We start from the raw sequence: 24,171 nt of genomic DNA on the forward strand, positions 1-24,171 counted from the left end.
TCCTCCCTCCTCTCTGGATGACTCTCTCCCTCTCTCTTCTTTCCTTCTGTTTCCCAGATCCTGACCCCCCTCCCAACTTACCCCAGCCCTCCCCCACCCCCCTCCCCCCAGCCCCTGGGTTCCTCTCTTTGGGTCTCTGTCCCTGTCCCTTTCTCTCTCTGGATATTTCTCTGTGTGTATCTCTCCAACTTCCTTCTGCTTCCAGCCGCTGCCTCCCCCAATTTCTCCCTCCCCCATTTCTGTTTCGCGGTCTCTGGGTCTCTCTCTTTCCGTTTCTCCTCGTCTCTCTCTGTCTCTCTCCCTCCCTCTCTGGATCTCTCTCTCTTCTTCTCCGGCTTCCTTCTGCCACTCGACCCTGCCCCCCTCTTTCCCTTCCCCCATCCATCTCCTCTCCGAGGCTCCCCATCCCTCAGCAGCTCCCCTCCCCCTCCCTCCCTACTCCCTCCCTCTCGTCCTCCAGCTCCGCACTTTACCCAGCGACACGAGAACCAAATTGTCTCCTCACCTTTTTTTTTTATATATATATATCCCGACCCTCACTCCCCTGGGGCCCAGGCTCAGAGCTGCCCCTCAGCCCCAGCCTGGCCTCAGCACCCCCATTCTCCATACGCCTCCTCATCTCCACCCCCCCGAACCAGGTCGGACGCCTGGGTCCCTCACTGCTGGGGGAGGGGGAAGCAGCGAGAATTGGGAGCCAAAAGGTTTTTCTGGGGGGGGTGCCAACTGGGGAGGCTGGACGTCCCCTCCTCCGTGCATCGGAGAGTTGACCTATCATTAACAGAGGTGAGACAGATCTTTTTATTAATCGGAGGTGGGTGGAGGTAGAATTAATGTTCTGTGCCCCCCCCTCCCCGCGCCGAATTCTGGAGAAAAGAGCTGGTCCCCTTCCTAAGGAGAAAGGAGAGTGACCCCCTCATATCCGGAAGCTTTAGAATTGGGGGTCCCCAGCTCTCTTCTCCCTGGCAGCTGCTGAACGATGGACTAAGAGTCCCTAAAACCAGGTTGTCCCCCAAATTGACAAAATGAAAAGATCTTCAAATCTTTTTTTTGGACGGAAGGAGAATTTCCCTCCTTTCCCTCCTCTTCCCTTCCCTCTTATCCCAGGTTGTTAGGGGCCTGGGGTCACAGGCTTACCCCACTGAAAGCAGAAATCTGTTAAGACAGGGTAGGTGGCCCTGCTGGTGGTGAGGGGGCACCAATTCGGGGAGAAGAGGCCAAGAGATCAAGAAGAGAGGACACTCGGCATGCGGACAGAAAAGAGAGGAAGGGGCAGGCGCCCAGGCCGGGAGGCTGGAGGATGCCCCGTCCAGCGGGCTGCTGAACTGTGGCCTGAGGAAGGGCTGTGTGTGGGCAGACGGGAGTTGAGGTGGGGGAGGGAACACAACGTGTGGGGCACTAGGCCCAGTTGCCATGGAGACACCCCCCATAGACAACCTTTTTCCACAGCCCCTCCTGGGAGCAGCCCCAGTCTGAGGCCAGCTGATGGGGGGCAGTGAAGACAGGGAAGCAATCGGGAGGCCAAGGTCACCCTGTACTGGGACCTAGGTTCTGGTTTTTGTTTTGTTTTTTTAATCCCCCCTTCGTCTAAGGTTTCCAGGCTCTTAACTCTAGTGGGTTTGGGGGAAGAAGTTGAAGAAGCAGTGTGGAAGCAAGTAAGGAGTACATCCCCCAGAGGACAGTTGGGATGGGGGAGACAGGCAGGGCTGGGGGCATGGTGGTCGGGGGAGAATGTGGAAGAGAGAAATGAAGGAGCCACGGGGCAGCGGGTGCAGGCTGGGAAAGTATTCCTAACTGAAAAGAGAGTTGTAGTCTTGTGGATCACATTTTTCGGAGGGACACAGTCTACTGGGGGGCTGTTTCTGCATGTGGAAGAAGATGAGGGGCTACTGTGTGTGTTCCTGTACAGGTGAAGTCGTAGAGGGGAGTACTGGGGGGCGTTCCCAAGAAGGGAAGCCTGTGGGGGCCTGCGGAGGGGATTTTCCGGGGCAGAGGAGAAGCTGGGAGCTTTAGTGGTGGAGCAAGAGGAAGTGAGTCAAGGGAATTCTATATGATGGGAGAGAAGTTGGGGAGGATGCTTCCTGGTACATGGAAGAGAGAGTGAGGTTCAAAGTGAGTTGGGGGGATCTCGAGTTGTGGGAAACAGTGTGCTGAAGATCCCGTGTGATGATGAAGGGCTATGAGGAGGGGATCTGGAGGCAGTGGGAGCTGCTGTGAGTGCAGAGGGGCGGGTGGGTGGTACAGTGTGCCCCCTGCTATGGGAGTACAGGGCAGAGATTGGAATGGTCCTGAATGGACAGACATTTGGGGTCTGGAGGAAGCTATTCTTGCGAGTAGAAAATGCCACGGAACTCATGGAGGAAATTTTTCTTAATGGAGGAGAAAACGATGGTTATGATATGAGTTCGTTTAAGTTGTGGGGGGGGTGGCGGGGGGGGAAGATTCGGTAGACTCTTCTAAAGCAAAAGAGAGAGTGGGGGTTTTCCTGGAGTAAAGGCATAGTATGGGGTGGGAAGTGAGTGGCTTGTGGGGAGACAGTGGGGGCTGTGAGAGGGAATGGGCTGGAGATGGGGGGGGCATCTTGCAAACCAGTGGGTCTGATGTTGGGTGCATTAGAATTCCCCAGGGAGCTTTTAAAAACTTAGATGCCCAGGCCGCACTGCAGACCAACCATGTCGGACGTTCTCAGGTGGGACTCAAACATCCGAATTGTTAAGGTCCTCGGGTGATTTCAAGGCGTGTTGGAGGCCGCCCGAGTCAGGAAGGGGCTTCCAGGGAGAGGAGACTGACTGAGGGTGGCTGGTGATTCTGAGTTGCACGAACTGTGAGGGCCAGCTGGGATTCTCTTTTTCTTTTTCTTCTTCTTTTAATTTTTCCTTTTTAGTTGAAGAGAGATTGAGAGATTTATTTTTCCTAAGGAGAGGAAATTGTGGGGGACCATTTGGAGTGATGGAATGACAAAAGCCAGACCGGAGGGGGCTCGCGGAGGTTACTCCCGCAGAAGCGGTGCTGCTCGGGCTTCTTAAGTTGTGGAGGCGCTCAGGGAAAAGTTGGGGAGACAGGGAAGGGTTCTAGCAGGTGGAGAGGTGGGGCTTGCAGGGGAAGAGTGGGGAGAACTGGTGGGAACTGAATGGTGATGGGGCGGGGGTCTCTAAGGAAGGAAGAACGCGACAGGGGTTCCTGGGGAGGAGGAGGCGTGGGGCTGGCATCATGGGGGGCGGTGGCTTCCCATGCGGTGAGGACCGTGGAGCCCACTAGGGGCGAGGGCTGTGAGTGTGAGCGGTGGTGGGGACTCCTCTGAGTGGGGTTAGTGGGATGGTGGGATGACTCTTGGGCGGAAGACAAGAGTGGAGAGAGATTTTATTTTATTTTATTTTATTTATTTATTATTATTATTTTTTTTTTTGAGAAAGGGAAGCAGTGGAGCCCCGAGTGGAAGGAGTTTCTGGAGCTGAGGCAGGGATTTTAGGGGGGGGCGGGGACTGGGGGAGGTACCTGTGCCTTCTTCTCCTCTAATGCGAGATCTCGCTCCTTGCCCTCCACCAGCCGCCGACCATGGCCGCGCTCTGACCCCCTCCCCGGCCGCAGCCTCCTCCTCGCCGCCCCCTCCCCAGCCCCGCCGGCCCCGGGGCCCCCGCTTCTGCCTGCGCTGTGACCCCCCCCAGCCGCCGGCACGGCCCCGCCCCCGCTGCCCCGGTGGTGGCCCACGGCCCCCCGGCTGCCCGTGGTCAAACTGGAGTCGCTGAAGCGCTGGAACGAAGAGCGGGGCCTCTGGTGCGAGAAGGGGGTGCAGGTGCTGCTGACGACGGTGGGCGCCTTCGCCGCCTTCGGCCTCATGACCATCGCCATCAGCACTGACTACTGGCTCTACACGCGCGCCCTCATCTGCAACACCACCAACCTCACGGCCGGCGGCGACGACGGGACCCCCCATCGCGGGGGCGGCGGCGCCTCGGAGAAGAAGGACCCCGGCGGCCTCACGCACTCGGGCCTCTGGAGGATCTGCTGCCTGGAAGGTAGGGTGCGGGCGGCCCTCCCCGCAGCCCCCGCCGCTCCCCTCCGAGAGACCCTGAGCCTCCCGGGGCTGCCTGTCCCTGATCCTGGGGCCCCCTCGGGCACCCCTCTTCCTCTGCCAGAGGGGATTCTGCGCCTTCCCACTCGCGCCCCTGACCTCCTCTCCCTTCCCACTCCTCCCTGCGTCCTGGCACCCTGCGGAATTCCTCGGCCTGGTCCCTCTGCAGCCCCTCTGCCTCTCCGCTGAACCCCCTTATCCTATCTTTCCCTAGTCCGTGTCTCCTGCGCTGCCCCATCACAACCCTGCGTCTTCCCTCTCTCCAGTACCTGGGGCTCCTCCTGTTTCATTTCTTCCACTCTGCCCTGTGCCTTTTCTCCTTTTTTTTTTTTTTTTTTTTTTTTTTTTGACAAGATCTCACTCTGTCACCCAGGCTGGAGTACAGTGGCACAATCACAGCTCACTGCAGCCTCGAACCCCTGGGCTCAAGCTATCCTCCCACCTCTGCCTCCTGAGTAGCTGGGACCACAGGCGTGAGCCACTGTGCCCAGCTAATTTTTTTCATGATTTGTAGAGATGAGGTCTCCTGTTGCCCAGGCTGGTCTTGAGCTCCTGAGCTCAAGAGATCCTCCTGCCTCGGCCTCCAAAGTGCTGGGATGACGGGCATGAGCCACCACACCCAGCAGCCTCTTTCTCCCTCTTTCCCCTCAGTTCATCTTGACCCTGCTCCTCCGCTCCACCTGCCCCTTCGTTTCCTCTCCCTCGTGCCCCATGACATGTTCCCCGGTCCTCGGAATTCTCCTGCCTTTCTCGCCCACTTTCATGGCCCAGTCTCTGTGTCTTTCCCCTTCTCTTTGGCTGCTGCTCCCCTGAAACTTCGTGCCTTAACTTGCCCTCACTCATGACCTTCTCTCTTTTCTGCCTTGTGCTTCTCCTCCTGTACATCTTTCTCTCCCCATCAGTGCCACCTCCCACGTCTCTCCCACCAGGATGCCCTCCAACTTCCCTTCCTGGTCCTTTCGTCCTTTTTCCTTTAGTGGGCTCCACTCCCTCTTCCTCCACTCCTGCCTTCTTTGACGTCGTCCTGACTCGATGCCTCATGCCTTTGCGTTAAGGCTCCTCGTTCCTGCCCCTGCTACCTCCTCGGATCTTCGTCTTGGTTCTTTTCCTCTGTCCTGTTCTCCCTCTCACAGCTTCTCTCCTAGCTCGGCTCCCTGGCTCTCGACTCCCCCACTTCTCCAAGACTCCTGCCCTCTGCTGCGTCAACCCCTTCTCTCTCCCACTCTTGGCATGAGTATTTCTTTCCTGAGTATCACAGAGCTGTGGGGCTGGGAAGCAGGAGTCCTGGGTGCCAGTCCCGCTGCATATCTGCCCCGTTGTGTGACCACTATCTTCCCCCCCCCTGCACCCCAGCCTCACAGCCCTTGTCTGCAACGTGAAGGAGTGGAACCAGCCATCCTGACGCCCCATTTGGCCAAAACATTGAAATCTCTTGCTTCTCTTTTTCATCCCCCTCTATTTCCTCTGCGCCTTCTTCCTCTGGTTTGCTGAGTGTTCACGACAAGCCAGGAACGTTATCTCATTTAATCCTATGAGGCGGGCAACCACCTCCCTGTTGGGGATGGGTAAACTGAGGCTCAGAGAAGTGAAGTCACTTGCCCAAGGTCACCTAGCTGAGAAAGGGGCAGAGCCAAGAGCAGAACTCGAATCCCATGGATGGGATTCGCAGATGCGCTCTGTCTAGTGTACAAAGTGTTTAAAACTGAAAGCAAAATCTGAATCCATTGCCAACAGTTAAAAATAGGGAGGCTTCCTATTGTAGTTCTGATTTCCGGCTTCTTCTGAGCTAGCGGAAGATCTAGCACAAGCCTCTGTTCTACCCTGACCACGATGGGCCGGATCTGAGCAGCAGCTGGGGGGTCTCCGTTTCCCCACAGTCACCTCCATCCGCTCCATATTGCCTCCCATTCCTCCCACGGCTCTCGTGATGTTATTTGTCTCTCCTGTGGAAGTTTGAGTTCATGTCCGTTCACTGGTCTGACTAAGTACCAGGCATAGAGCCAAGTGTGAGGGCTCGCATCATGGAACCCCTAGGACAGCACGTGGCATCTAGTAGGGATGTCATTCATTCATTCACTCATTCAACGTCCCATTTTTATTGAGTTTATATTATGTGCCAGGCATTGTTCTGGATTCTGGGGCTGCAGCAGCAGAAAACAAACAGACAAAACCTCCCGTCGTTATATATCTTCTATTCTAAGGGAGAGACAGATAATGATGGAGGTAAAGTCAACCTTTAGGGTGTTAGATAGAACTGAATGCTAAGGAGGACAAGGAGTTGGGGGAGGGGATGGGAGGTGTCAGGGATCCCTGTGGGAAGTGGATAAGGAATCTAGGAAAAGCTTCCCCGAGCAGGTGACATTTGATTGCAGGTCTGAGGGAAGTAAGAGATGGAGGAAAGTGCTTCAGACTGTAGGAATAGCAGGCGCAGAGGCCCTGAGGTGGGAGTGTGGCTGTGTGTCGATCAAGCCAGTGGGAGGTCAGTGTGGCCGGGGCAGAGTGGGTGGTGGGGAACGTAGTAGGAGGAGGTGCAGTCGTAGGGCTATCAGGGTCCCCATCCCACAGGTTCTGGTTTTTTTTAAATTATTTTATTTATTTATTTATTGAAACAGAGTCTTGCTTTGTCACCTAAGCTGTAGTGCAGTGGCGTGATCTTGGCTTACTGCAACTTCGGCCTCCTGGGTTCAAGCGATTCTCATACCTCAGCCTCCCGAGTAGCTGGAATCACAGGTGTGCACCATCACACCCGGCTAATTTTTGTATTTTTAGTAGAGACGGGGTTTTACCATGTTGGCCAGGCTGGTCTTGAACTTCTGACCTCAAGTGATTGGCCCGCCTAGGCCTCCCAAAATGCTGGGATTACAGATGTGAGCCACCATGCCTGGCCAGGTTCTCTCTCTCTCTGTGTGTGTGTGTGTGTGTGTGTGTGTGTGTGTGTGTGTGTGTGTGTTTCTTTTTTTGTTTTAGGCAGGGTTTTGCTCTGTCACCCAGGCTGGTGTGCAATGGGAAGACCATAGCTCACTGCAGCCTTGAACTCCTGAACCCAAGCCGTCCTCTTGCCTCAGCCTCCCAAATAGCTAGAACTACAGGCATATGCCCCCATTTTTTGTAGACACAGGGTCTCACTATATTGCCCAGGCTGGTCTCAAACTCCTGGGCTCAAGCGATCCTCCTGCCTCAGCCTCCCGATGTATTGGGATTACAGGTGTAAGCCACTGCATCCGGCCTCACAGCTTCTTATACATCCCAGAAAGCACTTTGCTTTAGATTCGGAGATGGGAGCCGTTGAAGGTTCTTGAGCAGAGGAGTCACATGAGCTGACTTACATTTTTGCAGTATGTTTCTTGCTGCTGTGTTAACAAATGACCGAGGGGAAGGCAAATGAGACAACAAGAGGCTCATCTAGGGTGGGGGCAGTAGGGTTTGGGAAGTTGTTTGAATTTTTAGTATATTCTGGAGCTACCGTGGGCAGGAATTGCTGATGGAGCAGTTGTAGGATATGAGAGAGAAGAGCCAGGGCTGTCTCCAAAGCAGGGTTTTTCCACCGCAGCACGGTTGATATTTTGGGGTGGCTAATTCTGTGTGGAGGGGCCGTCCTGTGCATTGTAGGATGCTGAGCAACAGCCTTGATCTCTCCCACTAGGTTGCCAGCAGCGCCCTTCCCAGTCGTGACAACCAAAATTGTAAATTGTGTCTAAACATTGTCAGCTGTCTCCTGGGGGATAAAATCGCCCTGAGTTGAGAATCACCGCTCTAAAGCTTTGGCCTGAGCTCCTGAGAATAGGGGAGCCATTCATAAGATGAAACAGCAGCTGTTTTATTTATTTTCTCTTATCAAATTTATTATGAAGGAGAGGGATCATGGGCTCAGTTTTGGGCATGTTAAGTTTACGATGCCCATTAACAGATAACATGTGGACAGAGGTCAGCACAGTGAAGGTCCTATAAAGTGCCATATAGTAAATATTTCAGGCTTTGTGGAGCAGTCTCTATCACAATCACTCGTGAAAACGGCCAAGACAGTCTGTAAGTAAGTGTTCCAATGAGACTTCATTTATGGACACTAAAATCTGAATTTCACCGGGCGCAGTGGCTCACACCTGTAATCCCAGCACTTTGGGAGGCCAAAGTAGGTGGATCACCTGAGGTCAGGAGTTCAAGACCAGCCTGGCCAACATGGTGAAAACCCGTCTCTACTAAAAATACAAAATTAGCCAGGCGTGGTGGCACACGCCTGTAGTCCCAGCTACTTGGTAGGCTGAGGCAGGAGAATTGCTTGAACCCAGGAAGTGGAGGTTGCAGTGAGCCGAGATCGCGTCACTGCGCTCCAGCCTGGGCAACAGAGAGAGACTCCAAGAAAAAAAACATGCCACAAAATCATCTTCTTCTTTGACATTTTCTCAATCATTAAAAACACGTAAAACCCATTCTTAGCTGGATTTGGCCTGTGAGCCATAGTTTGCTGACCACTGATTCAGGTTGTTAAAGATATGATATATGAGGCCAGAGGCTGGGCTGGAGATATCAATTTGAGGGGCATCGTCATATAGATGAATTAGATGGATGGAATCACTTAGAGAAGAGACAGCTGGATGCAGTGGCTCACACCTATAATCCCAGCACTTTGGGAGGCCAAGGCAGGAAGATCACTTGAGCCCAGGAGTTGGAGACCAGCCTGGAGAAAATAGCGAGACCTTGTTTCTACAAATAATTTAAAAATTAGCTGGAAGTGCTGGTGCGTGCCTGTGGTCCCAGCTACTCAGGAGGCGTAGGTGGGAGGATTGTTTACACCCAGGAAGTCAAGGCTAAAGTGAGCCATGATTGCACCACTGCACTCCAGTCTGGGCGACAGGGCAAGACCCCATCTCAAAAAAAAAAAAGAGAGAGAAGAGACCAGAACAAATGATAAAATGTCATTATGTCATTGAAGGCTTAAGCCTTCGGCCAGTCCACTATTAAAATGTGAGGGAGATGGCCGGGTGCGGTGGCTCACGCCCGTAATTCCAGCACTTTGGGAGGCTGAGACAGGCGGATCACGAGGTCAGGAGTTCAAGACCAGCCTGACCAACATGGTGAAACCCTGTCTCTACTAAAAATACAAAAATTAGCCAGGCATGGTGGCATGTGCCTGTCATCCCAGCTACTCGGGAGGCTGAGGCAGGAGAATCACTTTAACCCTGGAGGTGGAGGTTGCAGTGAGCTGGGATCGTGCCACTGCACTCCAGCTTGGGCAACAGAGTGAGACTCCATCTCACAAAAAAAAAAAAAAAAAAAAGAGAAGGAGATGAGAAGTCATCAAAGGAGTGGAGAAAGGAGTGGCCACAGGTTTGGGGAAAAACAGGTCCTTGGATGTCCTGGAAGCCAAAGGAAGTTAGTGTTTCAAGGAGAGGAGGAAAGAAGGCTGACTCCGTTGTTCTTGTCATTGTCATTCATTTGTCACTGGATGTGCACAATAACCCTGCAAAGTAGGTACTTTATTTATTTATTTTTATTAATTTTTTTTTGAGACAGATTCTTGCTCTGTCGCCCAGGCTGGAGTGCAGAGGCGTGATCTCAACCCACTGCAACCTCCACCTCCTGGGTTCAAGCAATTCTCCCGCCTCAGCCTCCTTAGTAGCTGGGATTACAGGTACCCACCACCACACCCGGCTAATTTTTGTACTTTTAGTAGAGATGGGGTTTCACCATGTTGATCAGGCTGATCTCAAACTCTGGCCTCAGGTGATCTGCCCGCCTTGGCCTCCCAAAGTGCTGGGATTACAGGTGTGAGCCACCGCGCCGGGCCGGTACTTTCATTATTCCCATTCTAAAAGAAGAAGTGAAGGCTCAGAGAGGTGAAGTGATTTGCCCAAGGTCACACAGTTAATATGCAGTAGGGTCTGGATTTGTTTTTGTTTCTGATTTGTTTACTTTTTTTTTTAGAGATGGGTCTCACCACATTGCCCAGCCTGGTCTAGAACTCCTGGGCTCAAGCAATCCTCTCACCCCCGGCCTCTCAACGTATTGGGATTACAGGCGTGAGCCATCCTGCCCGGCCCAGCATCTGGATTTGAATCCAGGTGTGTCTGGTTTTGTAGGAGAACGAAGCAACAAATCCACTTGCTTTCAGCCCATCGGGGCTCCAGGGGTGTAGAAACTGGGCCCCCCTGAGTCATTGCCTCCTGCAGTCACTGTGCCCCTGGGAACTCTCGGGCTCAATCTCCATCTCCCTTTGGAGTGTGTCTGACAGGTGTAGTAGAATGTAATGATTGAAACAAGCTCGGAGGCTGCTCTGCCTAAGGAGCAGCTGTTCTTTATTCCTTTACTGTCTTTAATAAACTTGCTTTCAGCTGAGTGCGGTGGCTCACACCTGTAATCCCAGCACTTTGGGAAGCCAAGGCGGGTGGATCACCTGAGGCCAGGAGTTTGAGACCAGCCTGGTCAACATGGTGAAACCCTGTCTCTACTAAATATACAAAAATATTAGCCGGGGCTGGTGGCAAGCGCCTGTAACCCCAGGTAATCGGGAGGCTGGCAGGGTGCGGTGGCTCATGCCTGTAATCCCAGCACTTTGGGAGGCTGAGGCGGGCGGATCACGAGGTCAGGAGATCAAGACCATCCTGGCTAACATGGTGAAACCCCGTCTCTACTAAAAATACAAAAAATTAGCCGGGCACGGTGGCAGGTGCCTGTAGTCCCAGCTACTCCGGAGGCTGAGACAGGAGAATGGCGTGAACCTGGGAGGCGGAGTTTTCAGTGAGCCGAGATCACGCCACTGCACTCCAGCCTGGGCAATAGAGCAAGACTCTGTCTCAAAAAAAAAAAAAAAAAAAAAAACAATTCGCATGCCTCGGCCTACCAGGTTTTTTTTTTTGAGACAAAGCCTCCCGAGTAGCTGGGGTTACAGGTGTCTGCCATCATGCCCAGCTAATTTGTGTATTTTTAGTAGAGACGGGGTTTCACCATGTTGGCCAGGCTGGTCTCAAACTCCTGACCTCAAGTGATCTGCCCGCCTTGGCCCACTTTACTCTTTTTTTTTTTTTTTTAATTTCTTTTTGAGATGGAGTCTTGCTCTGTTGCCCAGGCTGGAGTGCAATGGCATGATCTTGGCTCACTGAAACCTCTGCCTCCCGGGTTCAAGCAATTCTTGTGCCTCAGCCTCCTGAGTAGCTGGGACTACAGGCATGCGCCACCATACCCGGTTAATTTTTTTTGTATTTTTAGTAGAGACATGATTTCGCCATGTTGGCCAGGCTGGTCTCGAACTCCTGACCTCAAGTGATCTGCCTGCTTCAGCCTCCCAAAGTGCTGGGATTACAGGCATGAGCCACCACGCCCAGCCCCACTTTACTCTTAAAGAAAAAGAAAAACAAACTCTGAGAAATAAGACTGATTGGGTTTATCTTTTGTTTGCCACGTCCAGCATCGTGACCTTGGCCATATATTTAACCTTGCTGTGCCTCCATTCCATCATCAGGGAAACGAGAATCCTAATAGACCCTAACTCACAGGGCCAGGGAGGGATTCAATGAGCTGATATGAGTAAAGCATTTCAAAGACTAGCAGGCACAGAGGAAGAACTAGATTATAGCGTTGCATTTTGTTGTTGTTGCTCGGCTGTTCTTCTCCTTATTATTATTGGGAATTCTAATGTGACCAAGTCCTGATCTCCTCCACTCTGATGACCCAGGAGTTCCAGCACTTCCCAGTAGAAATATAACATGAGGCTGAGCCAGTGGCTCACGCCTTGTAATCCCAGCACTTTGGGAGGCCAAGGTGGACGGATCACTTGAGGTCAGCAGTTCGAGTCCGGCCTGGCCTATATGGTGAAACCCCGTCTCTACTAAAAATACAAAAATTGGGCGTAGTGGTGGGTGCTTCTAATCCCAGCTACTTGGGAGGCTGAGGCAGGAGAATCGCTTGAACCCAGGAGGCGGAGGTTGCTGTTTGCTGAGATGGCGCCACTGCACTACAGCCTGGGCAAGAGTGAGATTCCAGAGTGAGAAAGAAAAAGGAAATATAACACAAGGATGGGCCAGTGGCTCACCCCTGTAATCCCAGCATTTTGGGAGGCCGAGGTGAGAGGATTGCTTGAGTCCAGGAGTTTAAGACCAGCCTGGGCAACATAGGGAGACCCCGCCTGTGTAAAAAATTAAAAATTAGTTGGGCATGGTGATACACGCCTGTAGTCCCCACTACTAGGGAGGCTGAGGTAGAAGGATTGCTTGAGCCCAGGAGGTCGAGGCTGCAGTGAGCTGTGATTGTGCCACTGCACTCCAGCCTGGGTGATAGAGCAAGACCCTATCTCAAAAAAAAAAAAAAAAAAAAAAAGAAAGAAAGAAATATAACATGGGTGACCATGTATAGTTAAAATTTTTAGGCTGGGCATGGTGGCTCACGCCTGTAGTCCCAGCACTTTGGGAGGCCGAGGCGGGTGGATCACCTAAGGTCGGGAGTTGGAGACCAGCCTGGCCAACATGGTGAAACCCCATCTCTACTAAAAAAACAAAATTTAGCTGGGTGCGGTGGTGGGCAACTGTAATTCTAGCTACTCGGGAGGCTGAGTCAGGAGAATTGCTTGAACTCGGGAGGTGGAGGTTGCAGTGAGCCAAGATTGTGCCACTGCACTCCAGCCTGGGCGACAGAGCGAGGCTCTGTCTCAAAAAAAAAAAAAAAAAAAAAAAGAAAATTAGAATTTTTCTAGTAGCTACATTAAAATAAATAAAAAGGAACAGGTACCCAGCATAGCCACGATATTATCACTTGAACATGTAATCAGTATAAAAATTATTAATGAAATATTATACATACACACTCTCTCTCCCTTTTTTCCCCATCCTGAGTCTGAAACCCAGTAAATATTTTACCCTCACAGAACCTCTCCATTGCCACGTTTCAAGTGTTGGGAGCTGAAGGCATCTGCATGGGACAGCCCAGCTTGTGCCCCCTCCACAGGGATTTCAGCCACACCCCCAGGTCTTCTCTCAGGACTGGAGTCTGGGCCCACAGCCCTATTTATTAGTGCCGACCACACAAAGCCCCTTTGCTAGCACTTTGCCCGGCTTATTATCTCATTGAGCCCTCGCCATTTTGCCAGGGGAATGTATTATTAGCAGGAATCTGATGGCCAGAAAGGGGAAGTGGCTCAGCCTGGACCACCCAGCCTGCGAGGGGCAGAGTGGGTTGGATCCCAGTTCTCCACGTGTCCGCACTGCAAGAAAGCTGCCCCTTAACCCTCGCACGCCCGGGTCTGCACTAGGCAGCCCCTGGGAAGAGACTCAGGGCCACGACATCACGATCCATGCACAAGAAAAACTCCTAGCTTGATCGGTGGCATTAGGCATAACTAAGGTGTATTCTGTGCCTAACTTTCGTTTTTTTTCAGATGGAGTCTTGCTCTGTCCCCCAGGCTGGAGTGCACTGGCACAATCTCGGCTCACTGCAAACTCCGCTGCCTGGGTTCAAGCAATTCTCCTGCCTCAGGCTCCTGAGTAGCTGGGATTACAGGCACCCATCACCATGCCAGGCTAGTTTTTGTATTTTTTAGTAGAGACAGGGTTTCACCATGTTGGCCAGGATGGTCTTGAACTCCTGACCTCGGGTGATCCGCCCACTTGGGCCTCGCAAAGTGCTGGGATTACAGCTGTGAGCCACTGCGCCTGGTCTTCTGTGCCTTTCTTTTCTTTTTCTTTCTTTCTTTTTTTTTTTTGAGACAGCGTTTCGATCTTGTCGCCCAGGCTGGAGTGCAATGGTGTGATCTCTGCTCACTGAAACCTCCACCTCCCAGGTTCAAGCAATTCTCCTGTCTCAGCCTCCTGAGTAGTTGGGATTGCCTGCCACCATGCCTGGCTAATTTTTGTATTTTTAGTAGAGACGGGGTTTCACCACGTTGGCCAGGCTGGTCTCGAACTCCTGACCTCAGGTGATCCACCCGCTTTGGCCTCCCAAAGTGCTAGGATTACAGGCATGAGCCACTGTGCCCAGCTTTCTGTGCCTAACTTTCATTGAAATTTCACTAAAGCCCTCTAAAGTCACACTACTGTCCTCAATTTCCCAATGAGAGAGCAGAGGCTCAGGGACGATCTGGTTCCAAAACCACGCAGCTGGGAAGTGGTGCGTTGGGATGTGTGTCCAGAGAGTTGGATTACAGAGCCCACGATCAGTAACCCCCACAGCCACCAGACTCTACTGTCTTAAATATGCCGACCTCCCAAACCGAGCTGTGCTGGAAGGAACCTCTCCCCATCACTCACCCCCAATGGGGCTTTGGGCAACTTCTTCAGCTCCCTATGCCTCCGTTTCCTCATCTGTAAAGCAAGGATGCTGTCGCTGCCTACCTCCGAAGGTTTGTCCTAGGGACGGAGCAAGTTATTAACCACCGGTCAAATGCTTGGAGCAGTACCTGGTGCACGGTTAGTGCTCAGTCAGAGTAGTTATTATTACTGTCGCCACTAACCTGTTCAGCAACTCAGCGTGCCATGTGGTTTACATGCTCAGTCTCATTTAATCATCACGAATATTTTGAGAGAATTACTACGATCCCATTCAAAAAAGGAGGGAGCAGGCTGGGCGTGGTGGCTTACGCCTGTAACCCTAGCGCTTTGGGAGGCTGACGTGGGTGGATCACCTGAGGCCAGGAGTTTGAGACCAGCCTGGCCAACATGGTGAAACCCCATCTCTACTAAACATATGAAAATTAGCCAGGCGTGGTGGCAGGTGCCCGTAATCCCAGGTACTTGGGAGGCTGAGGCAGGAGAATCATTTGAACCTGGGAGGGGGAGTTTGCAGTGAGCCGAGATTGCGCCACTGCACTCCAGCCTGGGCAACAGAGTGAGACGCTATCTCTTAAAAAAAAAAAAAAAGAAGAAGAAGAAGAAGGCCGGGCACGGTGGCTCACGCTTGTAATCCCAGCACTTTGGGAGGCCGAGGCGGGCGGATCACGAGGTCAGGAGATCGAGACCACGGTGAAACCTCGTCTCTACTGAAAATACAAAAAATTAGCCGGGCGTGGTGGCGGGCGCCTGTGGTCCCAGCTACTCAGAGAGGCTGAGGCAGGAGAATGGCGTGAACCCGGGAGGCGGAGCTTGCAGTGAGCCGAGATCACAGCACTGCACTCCAGCCTGGGTGACAGAGCGAGACTCCGTCTCAAAAAAAAAAAAAAAAAAAGACAGAAAAAAGAAAAGCTGGACAAGGCGGCTTACCCCTGTACTGCCAGCACTTTGGAAGGCCGAGGCAGGAGGATTACCTGAGGTCGGGAGATCGAGACCATCCTGGCTAACACAGTGAAACCCCATCTCTACTAAAAATACAAAAATTAGCTGGGCGTGGTGGCACACGCCTGTAATCCCAGCTACTCAGGAGCTGAGGCAAGAGAACAGCTTGAACCCAGGAGGTGGAAGTTGCAGTGAGCCGAGATCGAGCCATTGCACTTTAGCCTGGGCGACAGAGTGAGACTCTGTCTCAAAAAAAAAGAAAGGAGGGACATTGAGCTTGTCATCTTACCTACCACATCGTGGTGGAGGTGCTGATGGGTAAGAGTTTGTACGTGGGCGTTGTATATTCATTCACTCATTCGCTCATTCATTCATTCATTCATTTTGATAATTGTAGTAAATTATACATAACATAAATTTACCATCTTCATCGTTTTTAAGTATGCATTTCAGTAGTGGTAAGTGCACTCATGTTGTTGTGCAATCAATCTCCAGAACTCTTTTCATCTTGCAAAACGGAAACTCAGTACCTGTTAAATAACTACACATCCCCCATCCCTCCAGCCCTGGCAACTACCATGATACTTTATCTCTATGAATTTGATTATTCCAGGTATTTCATATAAGTGGAATGACACAGTATTTGTCTTTTTGTTACTGGCTTATTTCACTGAGTATAATGTCTTCAAGGTTTATCTATGTTTACAGCATGTATCATAATTCGCTTCCCTTTGAAGGCTGAATAATATTCCATTGTATGTATATAGCACATGTTGTTTATCCTTTCATCGGTCAATGGGCACTGGGGTGTTTCCCCTTTTTGGCTATTGTGAACAATGCTACTATGAACATGAGTGTATGAATATCTATTTGAGTCCCTGCTTTTAATTCTTTTGGGTCTATCCCCAGTACTGGCATTGCTGGATCATATGATAATTCTATTTGTAGTTTTTGAGGAACCTCGACACTGTTTTCCATAGCCACTGCACCATTTTATATTTCTACCAACAGTGCACAAGATTCCAATTTCTCCACATCCTTCACAACACGTGTTATTTTATTTATTTATTTTTGAGACAGAGTCTCACTCTGTCACCCAGGCTGGAGTGCAGTGGCATGATCTCGGCTCACTGCAACCTCCACCTCCTGGGTTCAAGCGATTCTCCTGCCTCAGCCTCCCAAGTAGCTAGGACTATAGGCACACACCACCATGCCCAGCTAATTTTTGTATTTTTAGTAGAGACAGGGTTTCACCATGTTGGGCAGGATGGTCTCGATCTCTTGACCACGTGATCCACCCACCTCGGCCTCTCAAAGTGCTGGGGTTACAGACGTGAGCTACCGCACCCAGCCTATTTTAATTTAATTTATTTATTTATTTAGAGATGGAATCTTGCTCTGTCACCAGGCTGGAGTGCAGTGGCGCTATCTTGGCTCACTGCAACCTCCACCTCCCGGGTTCAAGTGATTCTCCTGCCTCAGCCTCCCGAGTAGCTGGGACTACAGGTGCACACCACCATGCCCAGCTAATTTTTGTGTTTTTAGTAGAGACGGGGTTTCACTATGTTGGCCAGGATGGTCTCAATCTCTTGACGTTGTGATCCACCCACCTCTGCCTCCCAAAGTGCTGGGATTACAGGCATGAGCTACTGCACTCGGCCTATTTTATTTATTTTTAATAGTAGCCATACTAACGGATATGAGATGATATCTCATTGTGGTTTTGATTGCATTTCCCCAATGATTAGTGAAATTGAGCATCTTTTCATGTGCTTGTGGACCCATTCAATCATTCTTCTTTTTCTTTTTTGAGACTGAGTCTCGCTGTCTCACCCAGGCTGGAGTGCAGTGGCACTATCTCAGCTCGCTGCAACCTCCACTTCCCAGATTCCAGCAATTCACCTGCCTCAGCCTCCCAAGTAGCTGGGACTACAAGCGTATGCCACCACACCTGGCTAACTTTTGTATTTTTAGTAGTGATAGGGTTTTACCATGTTGGCCAGGCTGGTCTCGAACTCCTGACCTCAGATGATCCACCCATCTTGGTCTCCCAAATTGCTACAATTACAGACGTGAGCCACCACACCTGGCCCATCCAATCATTCTTTCATTAAAAATACTTATTAAGCACTCAGTATGCACTAGGCACTGTTCTAGTTGCTGGTAATACAGTGTTGAACAGCCCAGATGCTCACATTCATGATGTGTGTTTCAGTTTTGTTGCCACCATCAGCTGTGAAATGATGACCCCTTTCTGGGCCTCAGTTTCCACGTTTGGGTAATGGGTGCCATATATCAGCTGCTATCAACTGAGCACTTAATTGTGTTCAAGGCAAAGTGCTAAATCTCCATATTAGTCCCATGAGGTAGGTCCTGTTCTCTGCATTTTATAGGTGGGGAAACTGAAGCAAGTTGGCCTGTGTAACGCCAGCAAGGACACAGAATAAGGAAGTGGTGGAGGCCAGCGCAGTGGCTCACACCTGTAGTCCCAGCACTTTTGGAGGCTGAGGCGGGCGGATCACTTGAAGTCAGGAGTTCAAGACCAGCCTGGGCAAAGTGGGCAACATGAGGAAACCCTGTCTCTACAAAAAATGCAAGATTTAGCTGGGCATGGTGGCGCAAGCCTGTAGTCCCAGCTACTCAGGAGGCTGAGGCAGGAGGATCACTTGAGCCCAGGAGGTGGAGGTTGCAGTGAGTCGAGATTGTGCCACTGCACTCCAAACTTGGGCAACAGAGGGAGACCCTGTCTCAAAAAATATAAAAAATAAAAAAAAATGGAGACGTTTCAATACCTAACATTTGGCCGCCACAGGACACAAACCACATGATCTATCTCATAGGACTCTTGGAAGCATCAAATGAGTTGGCCCACCTAGGAAGCACCGAACGCACATTAGCTCTTGGCAGTATTACTCACTCCCTTACATTAATTCTTCCCAGTTCCTCCTTTATCCCTATTCTTTCCCCTACTTTTCTTTGCTGGTCATGGTCTGCCTCTGATCTCACCTTCTGCTATGCTTATATTCATTCATTCATTCATTCATTCTTCATTCAACCCTCATTACTTTTTTTTTTTTCTTTTGAGATGGAGTCTCGCTCTGTCACCCAGGCTGGAGTGTAATGGTGCAGCCTTGGCTCACTGCAACCTCCACCTCCTGGGTTCAAGCGATTCTCCTGCCTCAGCCTCTCGAGTAGCTGGGATTGCAGGCACCTGCCACCATGCCCAGCTAATTTTTGTATTTTTAGTAGAGATTGGGTTTCACCATGTTGGTCAGGCTGGTCTTGAACTCCCGACCTCAAGTGATCCACCCACCTTGGCCTCCCAAAGTGCAGGGATTACAGGTGTGAGCCACCGTGCCCGGCCTCAACCCTTATTTCTTGAGGTCTCCCGTGTGCTGGGCCTACTGCCAAGAAATGCTGGGACACAGAGGAATCGGACTCCCATGCCCTACTCCCTCCAGGAACTCTCAGCTTACCGAGGACGAAGAAGATCATCTACCAACTAATGCATGTCCTACGGGGCACCTCAGAGCAGGAAACTGACCCAAGTTTGGTGGGAGGAATGAGTGTGCGTGTGTGTCTGTGTGTGTCTCGGGAAAGCCTCCTCAAGAAGGTGCCTCCTGAGCTGCCTGCTGCAGGTAAAGTACTACATCAGCAAAGAATGTGAGCAGAATGTTCCACAGCATGGGCAGAGGCCTGCAGAACTGGACAGAGCTGGGCAGTTGAGGAAACTACATTATTTATATTTATAGTTTTAATTTTTTTCTCCAGCTATGTGCTAGAGGTAGTAAAACATTATGTTCCCAAGGATAAGAAAATAGCTGAGGATGAGCATCTTAGGAGGGGAAGGAGATGAGGATGCATGACCCCTAGAGGCATGCTCCACCCCTCACACACCTCTGCTTGCTTCAACTACTCCATCTCTCTCCAGAAGGTTCCAGGTTCCCTGCAGAAAGAGACTGGAACTTCTCTCTCTCCCTCTCTCTCCCCACCCCCCACAGGACTGGAGACTACAACTCCCATGATCCACTGCGGCTGCCCTTTCACAACTGGACTCCAGACTTCACGGGGTCTCATGGGAAGTGTAGTCCTCATCGGCCTCGGCATCACTTTCCTTGTTTTTTTTTCCACGCATTTCCAGACTTTTCAGCCAATTGAGAGGTGGGAAGCGCCTTGCTTTTATTGAAGCCAACAACACCCTCTTTCTTACAGAGGTGGGAGCCGGAAGTCTAGAGTGCTGGAGCAACTTAGCGCAGCTTACAGGACAAAGGTCCTGTGGCCTTGCAGTGAGTGCTGGAAGGATGTTAGACTTTGGTTTTTTTCCTTGCTTTTCTTCTTTTCATTAACAGGCGGGGAAACTGAGACCAGAGAAGTTGAAAGTTTGTCCCATATCACGAGTCGGGCTCAGGAGCCAGGACTTGCGGTCTCCCAAACAGCCCAGAGAGAGAAGGAGTTTGGGGAAGGGAAGGGTCTGTTGTCAGTGGGGTTGCCCCGCCCCCAACCCTGAAGTATCCGCCCCCACCACTGCCCTCCCCGCTCCTCCAGGGTTGAAAAGAGGCGTCTGCGTGAAGATCAATCATTTCCCGGAGGACACGGACTACGACCACGACAGCGCGGAGTATCTACTCCGTACGTGGGGGTCCGGGACAGACATGGGGAGTGGGTCAAATCGCGGGGCCTGGAGGGCGTCGGGGTGGGCGCCGGGAGAAGGCACTGGGACTCCGGCACTTGGATCGACACGCCGAGGTTAGCCTCCCAGCCAATCCGAGTCCAGATAGTGAGATCCTGTGGTCACCGATTGGCTGACTGATCTCGCTCCCGCCCCCTCCTCTCACCTTGGGGCGGGCTGAGGGAGGATCCTGGGCGCTAATTGGCCGCTTTGCTCTATTTGGCCCTCGCGGTGACTCTGCGCCGTGACTGGTTGTGGAATCCCGGACCGGGATTGGCCACCGCGCCGCAGGGCTGTGGGGGCAATCTGCGGCGGTGACCGGCCACTCCTGGGAGCTGGCTGGGAAAGCCTGTGTTGTCATTGGTAGCTACCCCGAGAACGCGGCAAATCCTAAATGATGATTGGCTGCGGCCTCAGCCAGGTTCCGAAATCGCAAAATCTGGTTGCCTGGGGTTTTAGGGGTGGGTGGAAAGGAAGGACTGCAGAGAAAGAGAGAAGGAGGGCGGGGCGGGGAGGGGGGGAGAGAGATAAGGGGAAGAAGGGAGGGAGGAAAAGAGGGAGAGAGACTCAGATAGATGAAGTCAGGCCTAAAGGGGGTAGGGAGGGAGGGAAGGAGGAAGGGAGAGGAAGGGATTGGAGAATGGAGAAACCTGGAAGATTGAAGAAACCAGGCAGAAAAGGAGGGGAGAGAGAGACCCAGGAAGAGAGAGGAGGCCAGGCGAAAAAAGGGGCGGGGTGGGGTGGGGAAAGACCTAGGAAGACAGATAAGGCCAGGCAGAAAACAAAAGAGAAAAGGGAGCAGGAGGAGGGAGGAAGGAATGTAGAGAGAGAGAGAAACCCAGATGGATGAAGCGAGGCAGAAAATGGGAGGGGGTGTGGAGAGAGATAGTAAGTGATTTGCGGGATATGGAGAAAGAAATTCGCAGACGAGAGGAAGGAAGGGACGAGAAAGAGAAAGGGAGAGGATCCATGGAGAAGTTGGGAGAAAAACAGGGAGAGTGATTTCGATAAAGAGGGGGAAAGGTATTCCAGGAGAGAGAAAAATAGTCCGAAGAAGAAAGAAAAAGAGGGAGAGAAAATCAGACCGAGAAATAGAGAAATGTTAAAAACAGGAGAGAGAACGAGGCAACAGTAAAATAAACCAGAACACAGCCGGAGAGAGAGAATCACAGAACTGGCGGGAGGCGCCGCGAGATGGGGGGCCGGGAAGGGGGCGCAGGCGGCCGCGTCTGACCGCCCTCGCTCTCCCTCCTTTTCCTTTCCTTCCTCCCCCGCAGGAGTTGTCCGGGCCTCCAGCATCTTCCCCATCCTTAGCGCCATCCTGCTGCTGCTCGGGGGTGTGTGCGTGGCGGCCTCCCGCGTCTACAAGTCCAAGAGGAACATCATTCTGGGCGCAGGGATCCTGTTCGTGGCAGCAGGTGAGAGGCAGAGGGAGGGGGCGACCGGGGCGGCCCACCTGCGCGCCCACGTGTGTGTGTGTGTGCGCGCGCGCGCGAGTGCATGTGCGCGTGTGTGTGAGTGCAAGTGCGCGTGTGTGTGTCTGCAAAGCCACCTAGCCCCGAGCAACCCCGGGGGCCCGGAGCCTTCCTAGGCGGTCCCCAAGCTCCATCGCCACCCGCTGGGTAAGGCGGGTGTAGCTCTCGCGTCGCCTTCGGAGGAGTAAAGAGGCACAGACAGGTGTCTGGCGCGTAAGACGCCGGGCGCCTAGGAGTCTAAGCCCGCCGTCCTGGAGACGGAAGGGGAGGAGCTGGGGAGGGGGTGGGACCTTGAGACACAATTGGGCTCTTGAGGACAGAGAGGCGGGGCTGGGCCTCGGAGGGCGGGCCCAGGAGAGGTAGAAAGTGATCTAGGCGCCGATGAAGAGCCTGCTTTAAGGGGCGGGCCTTTGGAGACCTTGGTGGATCCAACAGGGGGCTGGTCCTGGGAAACCGTCCAGGACCGGGAAGTGGAAACTAAAGGGGCTGGGTCAGGGAGACTGAATCGGCCCTTGCCCGTTGCCATTTGGAGAAGGAGAGGCTAGAAAAGACGGGGCGATGCCTGGAAAAGCCAAAGGGGGAGGGGTTATGTCCTTAAGGGCACAGAGAGTCAACCTGGCTGATTGAAGCAAGAGGCCGACCAAAGCCAGTCAGTACCTGGGATTGGCCGTCTCAAGAGCTAGGGCCTAGACGAGCAGAGAGCCAGGACTGGAACACTTAAGAGGCACGTAATTAAGGGGTAAGGCCCCCTTTCTACCCCGTATGAGTAGCATTGGGAAATTCCAGAGGCAGAGCTTTTTTGGAGGTGTAGAATACAGAGAAGAGAGAGGGCTTTGCATATTTGAAGAGCAGGGTGTGCTTTGGGGATGGGTCTAGATCCGCAAGGGGTGGGGCTTGGAGGATCTGAAAGGGCGGAGTAGCTGGACCTGAGACCGAGGAGGACCCTGGCCAAGATCCGCACGGGGCGGGGTTTGGTAAGCTGGAGGTGGGGCCTAGAGTAGAAGGCGGGGCCTGCTTTATTAAAGGCAAATTTTTGACCAGCAGGGGAGCGCCTAGAATCGATACCTCGGCAGGAATTATATGAAGAGAGATTAGATAAGTGATAGGCAGGGCCTGATCACAGCAGGATGACATCATTAACAGAGTTCAAAGGAGCAGAGGGACGAGGCTTGGGAAAAACCCAGGTTTATAACGTTAAGGATGGAGGTAGACTAATTAGGGCAGGGTCTGGAAACTCATCTCATCAAAAGTGGGTTTTAGACCAGTCAGGGCAGGGCCTGGAGTCTCTGGGAGTGGGGCTTAGGCTACCTGGGGGTGGGGCCTGTACCGCTTAGGGTGGAGTTACCACCAGCCAGGGTGGGGTTTAGACCAGCAGAGGTGGGACCTTAGCTAGAGGAGTGGGGTTTATGCCATGTGGGGGCAGCCCAGACCATCTGGGGGTGGGTCTTACACAACGTGGGGCCGAGTTTAGACCAGTCAGGGCTGGGTTAGACCAGCAGAGGTGGGGCTTGGGTTATCCGGAGGCAGGACCTGGACCATCCAGGGCCTTGTCTTGTCCATTCAGAGCAGGGCCTGGACCAGCCGGGGGTGGAGTTTAGACCATCTGAGATGGGACTTGAACCACCAGCCAGGGCCAGGACCATCTAGGGTGTTGTCTGGACCATTTGGGGTCCTAGATCACCTGGGGGTGGAGTTTAGATCAATGGGGGGGGGTGGGGGTGGGGTCCTAGACCACCTGGGGCAGAGGTTAGACCAGCCAGGGCTGGGTTAGACCAGCAGAGGTGGGCCGTGGGCTATCTGGGGGCAGGACCTGTACCATCCAGGGCCGTGTCTGGACCATTCAGGGCAGGGCCTGGACCACCTGGGGGTGGAGTTTAGACCATCTGAGGGGGTGCTTGAGCCTGCCTGGGCCAGGACCACGCATGATGCAGTCTGGACTATTGGCGGCCCTACACCACCTGGGGGATGGAGTTTAGATCAGCCGGGGTTGGATTAGACCAGCAGAGGTGACGCCTGGGGCTGGCTAAGAGTGGGCCCGAGCCCTCTGGGTTGGAACTTAGACCAGCAGGGAAGCGCCTAGAGCATCGGGCGGGGAGTCGTGTTCACTTCTGGCAGGACTTGGGTCAGCCAGATCCAGGACCGGGGTCTAGCCCACTCGGGGTGGGGCCTAGACCGCCTAGGGGTGGTGCCTGGGCCCGCTGGCGCAGGCGGGCAAGGGTCGGGGCCGGGGGGCGGGGGCGGGGCCGGGGGTGGCCTCGAGGCTCCCATCTGACCGTCCCCGCCCAGGCCTGAGCAACATCATCGGCGTGATCGTGTACATCTCGGCCAACGCGGGCGAGCCGGGCCCGAAGCGGGACGAGGAGAAGAAAAACCACTACTCGTACGGCTGGTCCTTCTACTTCGGCGGGCTGTCGTTCATCCTGGCCGAGGTGATCGGCGTGCTGGCCGTCAACATCTACATCGAGCGCAGCCGCGAGGCGCACTGCCAGTCTCGCTCGGACCTGCTCAAGGCCGGCGGGGGCGCGGGCGGCAGTGGCGGGAGCGGCCCCTCGGCCATCCTCCGTCTGCCCAGTTACCGCTTCCGCTACCGCCGCCGCTCCCGCTCTAGCTCCCGCTCCAGCGAGCCGTCGCCGTCGCGGGACGCGTCTCCCGGCGGCCCCGGGGGCCCGGGCTTTGCCTCCACGGACATCTCCATGTACACGCTCAGCCGCGACCCCTCCAAGGGCAGCGTGGCCGCGGGGCTGGCGGCGGCCGGCGGCGGCGGCG

The 24,171-nt window shown here is 53.1% G+C and overlaps 1 protein-coding gene across 1 annotated transcript in view; it reads left to right on the forward strand.

Annotated features, from left to right (window-relative positions):
* Positions 1-3,207: 3,207 nt before the first annotated feature.
* The window catches only part of CACNG8 (calcium voltage-gated channel auxiliary subunit gamma 8), a 31,770-nt gene continuing 10,806 nt past the window's right edge, over positions 3,208-24,171 (forward strand). Inside the window, exons 1-5 of the mRNA XM_032171622.2 lie at positions 3,208-3,232; positions 3,663-4,013; positions 19,807-19,890; positions 21,208-21,348; positions 23,692-24,168. Coding sequence (XP_032027513.2) covers positions 3,208-3,232; positions 3,663-4,013; positions 19,807-19,890; positions 21,208-21,348; positions 23,692-24,168 — 1,078 coding nt within the window. The remainder of the gene's footprint in view (positions 3,233-3,662; positions 4,014-19,806; positions 19,891-21,207; positions 21,349-23,691; positions 24,169-24,171) is intronic.

The sequence above is a fragment of the Hylobates moloch genome, unplaced genomic scaffold (assembly GCF_009828535.3).
Source record: "Hylobates moloch isolate HMO894 unplaced genomic scaffold, HMol_V3 SCAFFOLD_12, whole genome shotgun sequence".
Classification (NCBI taxonomy): domain Eukaryota; kingdom Metazoa; phylum Chordata; class Mammalia; order Primates; family Hylobatidae; genus Hylobates; species Hylobates moloch.